At 39.6% G+C, this 13,435-nt stretch overlaps 1 protein-coding gene across 4 annotated transcripts in view; it reads right to left on the reverse strand.

Annotated features, from left to right (window-relative positions):
• The window catches only part of NR5A2 (nuclear receptor subfamily 5 group A member 2), a 98,003-nt gene that overhangs the window by 37,368 nt on the left and 47,200 nt on the right, over positions 1–13,435 (reverse strand). For all 4 annotated transcript variants that reach the window (XM_063344739.1, XM_063344742.1, XM_063344740.1 and 1 more), the window contains one exon: positions 6,090–6,209. In XM_063344739.1, coding sequence (XP_063200809.1) covers positions 6,090–6,209 — 120 coding nt within the window. The remainder of the gene's footprint in view (positions 1–6,089; positions 6,210–13,435) is intronic.

Raw genomic sequence — 13,435 nt, forward strand, 5'->3', positions numbered from 1 at the left:
GGAAATGGAACAGTTCTGGCATGCAAGGATTCACGTTGGGTGCCCTCTCTCTGACTTTTTACTGGAACTGGAATTTTAGACTTAAAACCATAGTGCTATGATGGTTTCATGGCAACATAGCAAAGCAAATGTAAATTGGGATCAGTTTGTTCACAGGTGTGTCCATAACTACTTGGAAAGCTCAAAATGTTTAATGGTTATTTGGACAAACCTGAATCGGGCACTTTCATGATTACAACTGAATTTTTATGTGTTTTACCTAGTTTAACTGAGAACATCTAGTTCAGCCCCAAAAAGCAGCTAGCATAATATCTTCATAAAGCATGAAGCACTTTTAACAACTAGCACAACCTTGTTTTCTTTAGCTTTAGGCAGAAACCACTAGAGTGAGGAACTGTGCAAGCCTGGATACAAGAGAACAAATACTACACTGAACAGCAAAATAAAGATTGCTTGACCTCGTTTATATCCACCTTGAATCAAATTCTGTGTGTGTTTGCCTATGTAAGGATTTCTAGATTTGGCCCCTAAATGCCACTACCTCTTTTCTGCCAGTTGCAACTATGAAGTCTCACTGACTGCAATCACAAATCTAATGGAAAAAAAAATTAAAAATATATACATAAAATAAAAAATAACTCATTTCCAAGAACATAAGAAGTAATAGCTTTCAATTAGATATCCATTATCTTTCTATACCCTATGACTAGTGTATGTATTTTCAGTCGTTTCTTAGGATGTACAAAAAGCCTGTTTCCTTATCTGCTTTTTTTGCCAGCTCCTTTCTCTTGTCCTTCAGAGACACTCCTTCCTCTAACACTCTTGTATGCAGGATGATCTTTTTTGTGATCCAGTCATTTGTAGCCCACAGTTTGAAAGTTCTCTCTTGAGAACCTTTTCAGTGGCAAGGTGATCTTTCCTTGAACTTGCAAGTCTGTTCCCTAGACAGAATCTCCAAAGGCCTCAGCAAATACAGCTACACTGGGATAGTAGAAGCCTTCTTTGCAAGTGGGTAAGTCTAACAGAGATTACATTGCCACAGAAAATTCCCCGGGCCGCATATCAGCACCTTTCAGTAAGGTACAGCTGAAAGATCTACAGAATATCCCACCTAGGGAGAGGTTCATGCCCCAAAATCGTGGTCTAAATTGAAGTTAAATTTTGAGTTGCTTCAAAACACAACGCTGTCAAGATCTTAGGTGTATCTCGTGCTCTTCTCTGGAGCTATGCTTTAGCGTACAAATCAAAGTGGAAAGATGTATTTGTGTGATGACTTTAACTAAATCAGTAGTTTCAACAATCTCAAAAAAATCTGAGATTTAGACACATTTTGGGATGGCCTTTTTAGTCTGAAAGGCTTTGGCCAAATTCAGCAGAGGGAAGATTTGGCAACAATGAGTAGAGTGTAGGTATGAACAAAATGAGCAGCTTGCGTCTGGGTAGCCGAGGCTACGATTCACGTGTTGTGTGTTGACTGCTGCATGAAAATGCATAAACATGAAATATTCCATACAGAATTTAGTCTCTACTCTGTGCGTGATGGATCTTGGAAAATGGCAGTGTATTGCTGGTGTAGAAGATACAAAAGGAAAGTGCTCAAGTTGGAGGAATTAAAGTTCTATAATTAGAAATGGTCTGTTAAAATTACATGCTACGTGGCGAGCCCACAAAACTCGGCGCGTGGAGAGCGTATTGGCAATGATTTACAATTAACCACCACATTGCAAATCACTCCTTAGCTGTTTTCTATTATGAAATTTGGAGAGTTGTAAAATGCATTTGTGCTACTTTATTTCCTTTTGAAATGGTAATTGCTACTGCTGAGGGGCAGTACTTAGTGCAGAAAATGAAGTGTGCAGCATAGGGAGGAACTTGTTTCTGAGGAACTGCTGAGGAATTGTAATGATATGAAAAAAGTGCTTTCTTGAAACACGTACACACAAAAGAGCTTCGTTTATGAAACTCCAACCAAATAAATAACAAAATAAAACAAAATACAGTCTCCTTTTTTGTGCAAGGGCCAATGCTTACTACTTTGCTGCTGACTGCACTTTTTCCCCATCAAAGTGGGAACAGTGGATTGACACTGGGTAAAACTCATAAGCCAATGGCTTGAGGGAAATGCAGATGTATGGAAATGTGATAGGAATGCCCTAAGGTAATGGGGTTTGAGCCAATGCATTTGAAAATTATCAAGTGTTCTTCTAACTACTAGCCCATTTTTGATACCTAGTATAGAACTGACAGTGGTATGGCCCTGGGGAGCTGGATGAAGTTTGACTTTTGCGTCTGAAGAACAGGGACGGTGCAGCCTAAGTGAAGAAAGCAGGTATGTTCTAATTAAGTGGTGATAAGTTCCCCCCCTTACAGCTTCCCCCTTGATTGTGATTGTAAAAAGGACTGTGTTTATGAGTGGCTTTTATGGAGGGATATATTAAGGAAAGCAAGGAGTGAGGCTTCTGAGGTCTTAAATTTGCTAACTTGTGACAATAATCGTGATCTCTCAGGTAATAAAGTAGGCTATCTAGCTCAGGTCCTCAGTTTAAAGTTAATATCTTTGAAAGCCAGATGATTGACTGTAATTTTGCTCATAGTACTTTGCTGGTAGCAGTAAATAAAAAACACCTACAGCACTTTTCATCAGAAGTGTCAGAGTGCTTTCCACACCTTAATCAATTAATTTTTATGAGATGGTGGCCATGGTTATTTTCCTTTCTCTACTCGAGGAAACGAAAGGATCAGGGCAGCAACCAGAAAGTATGCAGCATTCAGTGCAATCGCAAAGACTTATAATGCCTGGGTCTAGAAGTGTGGCTCTCCAGAATTGTTTTAAAGTTAATACAGAGGAGACAGAGTCATAATTGTCCTTTCATAAATACATTTGAACTGGCGTTTTGTCTTAGAATGACAACAGACTGAGTTGGTGCTGCCAAGATAGTCCATCTTGACACTTAGGGAAAGAAGCAGTTGTATGGGATCACCTTGGCCAAACACGTAACTCGCAACTGACCTACGGTGCAAAAAGGCAGTGTGCAGCAGCTGAAGCCAGGAACGGCTCAGAATAAGTAATTTAGAAGCACTGTCCAGGCATGTAGGGATGATGTTAAAAAAGGCAGTGTTCAGCTAGAGTTGAGACTTGCAAAGGTTATCAAATTGCTAGTTAGGGGATGAACAAGGAAAATGTGGGACTGCTGCTGGATTCAGCTGGTGATTCAGTGGCAGCAAACACCAACCAGGCTGAGGTAGTCAGTGCTTGCCTTTGCCTCAGTCTTTACTAACAAGGTCTCCCAGGCTCTGTGCTTTGCAGCAGGGCTCAAGGAGGAAGAGAGCGACCAGCATTGGTTGTAAGTTGAAAAAACAAAGAAATTTAGACGAGAACTAAGGAAAAACTTTCTCCCCATGAAGATGGTCAGGCAGTGGTGCTGCCTGTGCAGGGAGGTTGTGCAGTTTCCATCCTTGAGGATTCTCAAAGCCCAGCTGGATAAAGCTCTGGGAAACCTGGTTTGAGCAGGGGGTTGGACTAGAGACCTCTTAAAATCCCTTCCAGTCTGGATTATTCTGTGATTTTAAGATTTGTGACTCTGGCAACTCTAGATATTTTAAACCTTCTGCTTAACTCACCCAGCTTTGTCCATATAAATAAAAGAGGTTCTTCAATGAATGATTTTCACCCATGAAAATTATTTAAATACGTGATGTTTTAAAGTAAATGTTTTTGAATGACAAATTGCATACAACTTGCGTGCTGGCATAGAAGTACCTCTGCAGTACCTCTGTATTGGTCTTTCTGTGAACACACAGTGTTCACTGTGCCATGCACAGCCCAGCCAGAGCAGGCGCAGTCAGTGCAGCCCACTCTGCAATCTGGCTTTTCATCTAGGGTGACGGTGACCAGAGCTGAATGACATCAGGACAGCACAGTGGCATTACGAGTAGATTTCAGACTCGTTCCAGTTTCAAAACCAGCACACACAGACTGCATATTTGCTTTCAGGTCTGGTGTCTCCCTATTTCTCAAGGAGAATCTGTGGTGCATATATGGGAGTATGTTCTTCAGCCATTAGCAAGTGTGAAATGGGAAGGAGTCCATCCATAAGGAAAGGGACTGACTGCATTGTTCTTGTTTGCTGTTCTTGTAATATGGCCCCTTGCTCTCCAAGGAGCCTAAGTGTGAAGAGGAATGTACAGAAGATGACGGGAGACTCTGGGGGTGCTTGCAATGACTTCAAAATGACAAACTTTGGCAAAGAAAAGCAAAATTGGGTTGAAAGGAGGATGTACTACACTTATTTGACAAACCTGGGGCAAAAATGGCTGCGATCAGTCCAATTTAGCCAGGTTTTAACTTAGTTGTATATTTCCAGGCAGAATTATAGTCTCCAACTTCCAAAACCAGCTGATGATTTGCAGCAGTACATTTAATAAGCATCCTGCTACCTGTTGTCCAATGGTGATAAAATGCTCTGCTTTGCCTTGAGATCATGTACAGCTGGGGTTCTTTGCAAGAAAAGATAAAAGTGGCTAATGAGGTAAGAATTATTACTGTAGAAAAATGGGGACAATGGCTAGAATCTAAGGGTATTTAGGTGTCTCTAATGATTTCAGTGGGACTTAGGTACTCAGTACCTTTAAAAACTAGCTAATCACATAGCAAATGAAACACTAATTTAGCACTTCTCTCAGGAACAGAAAACTGTCAATATACTTATAGCTTTATAAACAGACGAATAAGCAAGGACCCTTTGTGGTAAATAAAATAATTGCTGGTACAATTGTCCATATTTTACAGATGATGAAATGGAAAGGGGATCAGTCATTTTCCTCAATAGCACCAATATAAATGAAGAGTAATGCAACGTATTTTATCTCATATAATTGGGGACTACAACTTTGACTCAGATAGGTTAGTGACTTTCCACAAAGGAGCAGGAGTAAGTTCCATGGCTAGAATTTGAATTTTCCCGCTTTTCTTGGACAAGTTGATAATTTCTCCTTTCTACTGTACCCCTGTTAATCATAACTGCAAACAGTTATTTCTCCTGATTCTTATAACACTTGTTCTTAGTGTTAAGAAATGGCTACAGTTTTAAAATCATAACTGAAGCTGTAAGCAGATTCCACAACATGCGGACACACATGACGTATCTTAGAAAAAGGAGCTCTTTCCCATTTGTGTATAAACTGAGGCAATTCTGTTTGCAGGTACTTAAATACCAATGGGCCATTGTTTTCACTTTGAATCAGGGACATAACATACAGGCGCACTTTGCTTCTCTTTGATACTCTGATTTTTTTTTTCTGTTAAAGCCAGAATAAGAATTTTAGGAATAAAGTTTTTATTTTACTGTCAAGTTCTTCGTGCTTTGGAAAGTATGAGGGAGACAGAACTTTCTATTTCCTTTGGGTTTTCTCACAGTTTTCCTAATATTTGCCACATTATTGCTCTTGCATTTTGGGAGAGCTATGCATCTGACACCTGAAGAAAATTACCCCTTGGAAAGCTGTGCAGAAACTGCAGGGTGAATAACCTAAGACAGTGCTCCTGAGACAATATCTGCATTTATAGCCTATGGACTGAATAATTTTCCTGGGATTAGGTGTCTCAGCTGCCCCGTTTCTCACACATGTGCATACTTCTCTAAAAGCAAGATATTTCTGAGGTAGTAGCTGCAGGTTCTCTAGGTTTCTGACCTAGCTAGTGATTCTTTTGAGTAAACCACAATTTTGAAGGGAAAATAAGCTATAATTGCTTAGACCTAAAGCATCAGGGTTTGGAGTGGTGTTGTTGCTGTCAGAAACCATTTTAGCCCCCAGGAAATACAACTTCTTGAGAAACACTTCTCATCTGCTATTTTTCAATCACTGAAGTATACAAGTATATTTGAAAAGCAAAGTGCTTATAGTTATATCTGCTTTTATAAGTTTAACTGTAATCAGCAGACTAGGAACAGAGTGCACAAGTCATTTTATCTACATTATTTGTGGAGAATCTCTGAGAACACAGGAGTGCTTCTGACCAAGTTAAACTCCTGCTATTTCGAAAATTATTATTAAAAAGCCATCAATACTTTTCTGACCCACATACTCACTTGTTGCCCGGTAACCAGAAGGATGGAGCCTTCTTTCCCATGTACCACTTGCCGATAAATGTGATCTAGAATTAAGAGTTCACTCCAGCAGTTCTGAAGCAACTTCATTTGGTCATCAACCTGTAAAGCAAACAAGAATGTTGGTGGCATCACTCTGGGAGTAAGTCTTACATCATATTACAGAGGCAGTCCTTCAAGCAGCTGGTTAACAGAAATGCTATCAAAAATTATTCATCCAAAAAATTGCTATTCTCAGCTGAATAAACAGGGCACTGCTGAAACCCTTACCCGTAAAATGTATAGAATATTTACTACTGATTACATTCTAGGAAAGCAGGACTAGGACATTGTTATGCAAAGAAATAATAATAGTATATTTATGAAATGCTCATGGAAATGGGATATTATTTTTACCCCAAACAAGAATAGCAGAAATAATGCTAATGTGAACTTTCCTGTACTCTTCATCCTTAAACCTCGGCTTATGGAAATAGTAAAGAATCAGCAGATTCAAGTACATTATTGCTGCAACAAGCCCAAGTCAGAGATTGGTTCCTTGCAAAGGAAAAAGTGAAGAGCGAGGTAAACACTCTCTCTAAGAATGGTTGTGATACTATGAAAAAAAAAAAAGAAAACTTCTTCATAAACAGAAGCTGAGCGGCTTCAAGTGCCACTGTTAGGTAAAGGAAGAGCTGTGCACAAGGCAATAGCGAGCAGTGAGACATTTCACTGACTGTGTTTGGTAACAGAGGGAACATATTGGGCACTCAGCACAAGCAACCTACATTAACTTTTTGTGCAATGTTATTTGGGATGTGCATATTACAGGACAACAAAGGATATCACTAAACTGGCTCCCGTTGCAACTGGATTGCATTCAGTTTTATTCACTTTGAAGACTGAAAAATAATTAAGATTTCCACGGAAATGGGAGAAAAAAATTCACAAATTAGTGGAAGGCAGGCTATGAATTTAAGTCATGGTAAGCATCCATATCCTATGGACCTGTTCTTACTGAGCTTACGGATTTCTTCCTAAAATCAGAGTCTTTGATTTCAGACTTGTGTCCTGAAAGAGTTAAGAGATGCATACAATAGCCTTGCTACAATTAAGTCTCTGGTGCAGATATGGTAATAGCATGTATATAGTTAAAAGGAATCTAAGAACCTGCACAGATAGCAATTGAACACATTAAAAATGCTATAAATTAGGAGAAGTAAAAAAGAAATTAGCAGAGAATATTTAAAGTGGAGAAATGCCTAGAATTTCTGAGACATGGAACTATTCATATTGCTTTCCAGGGGTTCTAATTTCAATTGATTTAGAACTACTTTTCATAATGCACATGAAAACTCATTGTGAGGAGCAATCTTGCGTGAGCTGAATTAGATAATGAAATAGATGTTTTCAAATTTTATCAGCTACGACCTGATGAATTTTTGAACTTTATTCTTTCAAGCTTGTTTTCTGCTTGTGTGGTAGAGGAGGAAGGCATATTTGTTACTAATAGCTTTTTGTAGTGTCACCTGTGAAAGTTACCTAGTATTGTCTCCCTCTTTCCAGTCACTTCTCATGCAGCTCAGACTTTAACATCAAAGTCTCTGTTTGCTTCCTTCATTCATCCTAACTTCACTTCTCCCTGCTCACAGTCTTCTCCCAACTGTTCTTGTCCCAGTTTCTCCCCCTTAGGTACCTGTCTTAAATTATTCCCGCTTGCTGGACTGTGCAAGCAAATGAAATCGGGGAAGAATGGGAGCAGAAAACTTTTAGCATATCTGTGCCAAAATAATATCTTAAGGTTGCAAAATCAAGCACTGCAGAATTAGTTAATGCTTGTATTAAGATGGTCTGTCCTATTCTTATCTTCAATCTGGATTTGTGTTATAATAGATTTTAATGCATAGATACAAAAGGGCTGAATTATGCAAATGCTCTCAGTTCTGATATTTCAAATATGTGGCATACTTTGGCTTTCCAGTGTTAGGAATAATCTTTTATCACAGCTGCTCTTCTGCCTACAGTCACAGTTAATACATGTATGATCAGATAACTCCTACAAGCTAGATATCCACTGGCGATAGAGACTGAGGAAAGAAAGAGGTGTGGACTCTGTAGACGGATATATTACTAAGTCAAAGTAAAGCTAGCGCTACCAAAAACTCAGCCTATGCTGTCTGTGCCCATGGTAATTCATTTCTGTTCAGATCACAGAGCAAGGCTGATTCTGTATTAAAGATCTCTTCCTCTGCCCACAACTTGTAATTGACTACAAAACCATTTCAGCCAAGTGACTTGTTAGCTCAAGAGAGGACAGTAAATTGCCACATTGATACACTCCCTACCAAAACTCAGGCCACATTTACAATAAGGCATTATTTGAAGAAAATGTTTGAAATTTACAAGAGCATTCTAGTGCTCTTGCTTTTTACGTGAAACTGTTTTGTGATCATTTTCTCGTCTGTGCAACAAGGTGTTACAAAAATCAAATAAGTCCTGCTAACATGATAATTTCATTCAAAATTAGCATTTCACACAAAGCTATCACAGCTTACATCTGAACGAAACAAACTGTGAGACAGTTTAAACATTCAGCATCCATGTCATAACAACTAATACCTGAATAAGAGGTCAAGTATTTGATTATATTATAAATGACATATTTCCAGCTAACCCATCTGTCTCAGCCACAGGCTTTTGAAAACAAACTGCACTTTACAGGTCTGGCTTTCTGAAGGCCCCAACAGCAGCTAGTCTGCAATCAAAGCTTACCTCCCAAGCTTTATCATATCATTATCGAGCCAGTGCTGTGAGAACAGTATGAGATGGCAAAATCACAAAAAAAAAAATGTTTTGCACGTAGTCTGTTCCTGCTGTTCTACAAGACTCATAAAACTAGCAACAGCGAACATCTGCTAGTGGTTCACAAAAATCTGCTCCTCTGTATTCACTGTAATTTAACCAGTGAAAGCCTATAAAATGGATAGCATAAAAAGGACAATACACATCCGAAACACAGTGTTGCCTTCAGAAGACTATTAGATCCAGCTGCTTTTGCCATTTTAAGAAAGGTGGTGGGGCAGCAGAATGCTTCCCAGTTTGCACTAGGAAGAAACAGACATGGCTTTAAGGAGGGTCATGGATTACTGAAATGTAGGGCAAATGATCAATTCCAGCCTATTTCTTAAAAGCATGTAGATGAGGAAAACCATATACTTCATCTCTGCTAATGCATACGAAATGAAAAATAGAAAACAACACAGATCACATTGAACAAAAACAGTGACACACCACTCCTTATGTTAGAATGAGCTGGTAAACTTTATGAGGTGTGTAACTTTAGCCAGAACACAAACACCTTTCTGTTTCCGTGGCACATCAATAAATGAGTTGCAGAAGTGTATTATCTGGCAAAACAAAAAAAATAATCAGTCTTCACTCAAACAAGCATGTGCCTTAAACTGATCCTGAAGGCAAAGAGGCTTAAGTTTTGTGGCCAAAGTGGAGAGTGAGTTCTGAAGAGGAGGGTCCTCTGCAGAAAAAGCACCTTGTGGACTTCAGTCTTCTGACTCCAAAACCAAAGCATGCTAGTCTGCCATTAACAGGGTAAGCAGGAGAAAAGATAAGATTCTGTCACCAAGATAACTTAGCTCCAGCCTGGGACTTCCCTATAATCAACATAATTTTCAGTCATCGTATACCTTGAATTAGAAACAAGCTCATAAACTTGCACTATTGGCTAAACTTTGAGATTTTTTAGTTTGTGGAGATCTTTAAGAGTATTATCAATGTTTTAACAACAAGAAAAAAGTAGCCTTTGTCCCAACTACTGGGAATGCTTATAAATAAAAATCAAACATCATATTGCCAACAACCAACTGCTGCAAGAGCACTCCCCAAATTTGCAGCTGCTCCCTGCCATAACAGAACATTGACACGAGGATATAGTAACCTATGTCTTACCCAAGCAAGTTGTCAAATGAGATACCCACTTGACAGCTATCTAGCCTCAAGCAAAAGCATGAGCGAATACTGTGCCCAGATGGTTAAATTTAGGCCCTCTCTGGGCAGTGGAATTCAGATGAAGACACACCAGTGGGGACAGCATAACTGGAAATTGTTGCTGAAGAAATGGCTTTTAAAGAAAGATGTGGGGGAAGCTAAGGGAGGGTGTGTGACTCAAAAGAAAGAGGAGATCATTTCCAGCACGCAGGGTGGCATGAGAGAGTAATAATGTTATGAGCATGAAAGGAGTAAAACATCACACTTGTAAAACTGCTGCTAAGTGACAAGGGAAGCAAAGAGAGTCCTTAGGAGGAGGCTCTAAAGGAGGGGTATGGGGAGGCAGAGCAGTGAGAGAAGACATAAGGGAAGTTGGATGTCAGGTAAAACCTTGAAGGTGAGGATGATGAGATTAGATGAGATGCAGACGTAAAGGTTTTGTGTGACAGTAAGTGATGCTGCTGGGGCAGAGAAGGATCAAGTACTTTGTGTTAGAGAAGCAGAGGATGGCTGTTGTCACCAGCACAGACAGGAGAAGTCCCAGAGGTGAAAGTGGGCATGTGCTTGTCTAGTCTCTCAAACAGTAGAGATACTAAGGTCGAGCAAGGCAATAGGTAAATCTTGTTTCTTATACCAAAATCCTGTTTACCGATGCTTACAGTGAGGACAAGGAAACATGCTGGAATTTGGAGTCATCCATAACCTTGTATCTCATGCTGTTTGGACTACTTGTAGTAGATTCCCCAAGTCATAAGCTGGAAGACAAATGGTCATTGCCACAGTCCCGCAGTGCCATCCCTACCAAGCTAGCCAGAATAAACTAACTCATTATGCAAAAGGGGTCTCCCAGCATCTGGAATGCTGATAAGTAACCAGGTTGACATGGTGAATGACACCGTGCAGTCAGTTTGCCTGTGCAATATCCACTGACAGGTGTTTCATGTACAGGTGGATGGCAGGATGCGATGCACTATATTCTAATAAAGTCTTAAGATTTTGTCCTTCCCATGTTGACCTGGAAGCACATTTTCAGTGACCTCATCGTAGAAATGTGCATAGTATCAGTATTAATTAACAATATTTCGGTATTGTGACCTCTGTGATAGAAACCTTTGGTGCACTCTCTCTCTCTCTTTCCCCCCTGCCCCAGGATGGAATCATTACTTGCACAGCCTATTTGCCGCAACACTCGGGAAGGGCTGGCTGCAGCCTGCATGTTCCCTTTGTTTTCCCAGCCATTGGCCATCCCAGCTCTTCTCAGTAAAGCACCAGAGTAGAAATGCTGTATGGCTGGGTCAGCAGGAGTTCATCTGTATTGGGACAGGAATGGATGAAGGTGGGTCATAGTGCAGTAGGACAGTCTATGCCCCAAGACAGAGCCCAAGGTCACTGTGCTCCATACATTAGCTTACTCTTCAATTTCACAACAAAAACAGTGTTCCCCATTTAAAATGTTTTAAAAAATCAGATTCGCGAAAAGAGAGACAAAGAGATGTGCCTCCTCCACTAGGTCCATTGACCTTTTTTCCCAGGGGTTTAATAGAACCAGGGAGCCTGGTGGAACCGTGACATTTCTTTGTGTCCACTGTGAAAGATTCACATGGTATTGCTCATCTGCACAGTAAACTTCATACTGATAAATATCTGAATACAGGTTTGAACACAGAATTCCCTGGTGGCATGCCCAAGTTCCTCCACTGCCAGGTGGAATTATATGGTGACTTTATATCACTTTTCTGAGTTCTCTGCTAACAAGGATTAGAAAACAGGCATGCATGCGAATACATTTAGATGCAGCTATTAGTTTGCATAATTTATCTTACCAGTGTAGTGCAAACAATGTAGGATGTTTCCAGGAGTGGAGAAAATAGACTCTCAATTTGAAGTGTAAAGTTCTAATCCTGAGCACTGTGGTGGCACACTATCTCTTGGTGGGACAAAGATGGTCTGGGGTTGGGGATGGGAGTGTCACATTTGACTGCTAAACCGCAGACTCCCACTCAGCTGGGCCCTGAGCTTTTGCTACAGGACTCAGTGGAAGTTTGTCAGGCTCGTTGAGGCCTCTGTTGACACTGCAATACACAATCACGCATTATCAATTGTAGTTAAAGGAAGGACTTATCTCAGAAATGCTGGTTACTCATCTGAAAAACTATTTGTGCTGATGTTATAGATGAGGAAGGCTAGTGTGACACAAGAGTAGTATTGTTGCAGAGTGTATGCTTCCCACAGCACAGAATGTTAATCATTATAAACTTTTGTTTTCTCTGAAGAAGAACATTGAAATCACCAAAGAGTAAAATGAAGAATAATGTGTATGCTTTGCTGAAATGCACCTTAATCTTATCAAAACCACACTGTGCCTTTCTTTTAGGAAAGTGTTTCACAATATTTAGCATACTGTAACCAACAACTGCAGATTTATTACAATTTTTCTTCTGAAGAGGTTATTTTCAGGCTGCCACTTGATGAATTACCTGTTAAAACTTTCGGGGTCATGTTTTTTTTGTGTTGCTCTAAGTTAAATATTTTCTTTATAATTATTCCTGCAGATTCAGTTAAACAATGCACTCACCTTTTACCCAGTCTACATACACCTCCCTTTCTGAGAAGCTGGAGAATCCTTTTTCATCTCTTTTCATTTGCATCAACTTGCACTATAGCTTTGGGCTTTTGCGTTACTAAAAATTTAAAAGGGTATCTAATGGTATAAAAAAAATACAATGATTGAAATTTATGTGATAAAACCATGTTGGATTCAGCTGAATTGTTTTTACTTCTAAAAGGGAATGCCAATATAGAAATAACATGAAGCATTCATCCCATAGTGCCCCTTTTAAATTCTACGGCCATTGAATAGCCATTTCCTAGTGAATATGAAGTGATTAAACATCTGGCTGAATTGTTCAGCCTGAAGCATACAGTTCAAGGGATGGTTGAACTTTCTTTCAAATGTAGTTAGGAGATCACTCACAAGTCATTGCAGACATATAGCTTGAGTTGTTACTCCATTTTCTTATGCTATAGTGAAGCAAATCACTCCAAATCAAAGTTTTATAAGACAAGTGCACTCCAGAGACTAATTTTTACTCCTGAATGCATGCATGGTTTCCAAATCGTTACGTAGGTAGAGAAGGATTTGGACTCTTCAGATGGGTTGCTGCTAACAGTGGGAAACCTCCTGCGCAAGGTTGCTGACAAAAGGCAGAACGTAACAGCCAATGAGGTTTTGAAAGTAGAAGCACATAACTTTCAGAATCAGTGAATGCCCCAATAAAATGTGATTACTACCTATAACCTCAGCAATAAAATGCTACAAAGTTCAAGAAAAAATGATTTAATATTAA

The sequence above is a fragment of the Chroicocephalus ridibundus genome, chromosome 8, assembly GCF_963924245.1.
Source record: "Chroicocephalus ridibundus chromosome 8, bChrRid1.1, whole genome shotgun sequence".
NCBI classification, from domain to species: Eukaryota; Metazoa; Chordata; class Aves; order Charadriiformes; family Laridae; genus Chroicocephalus; species Chroicocephalus ridibundus.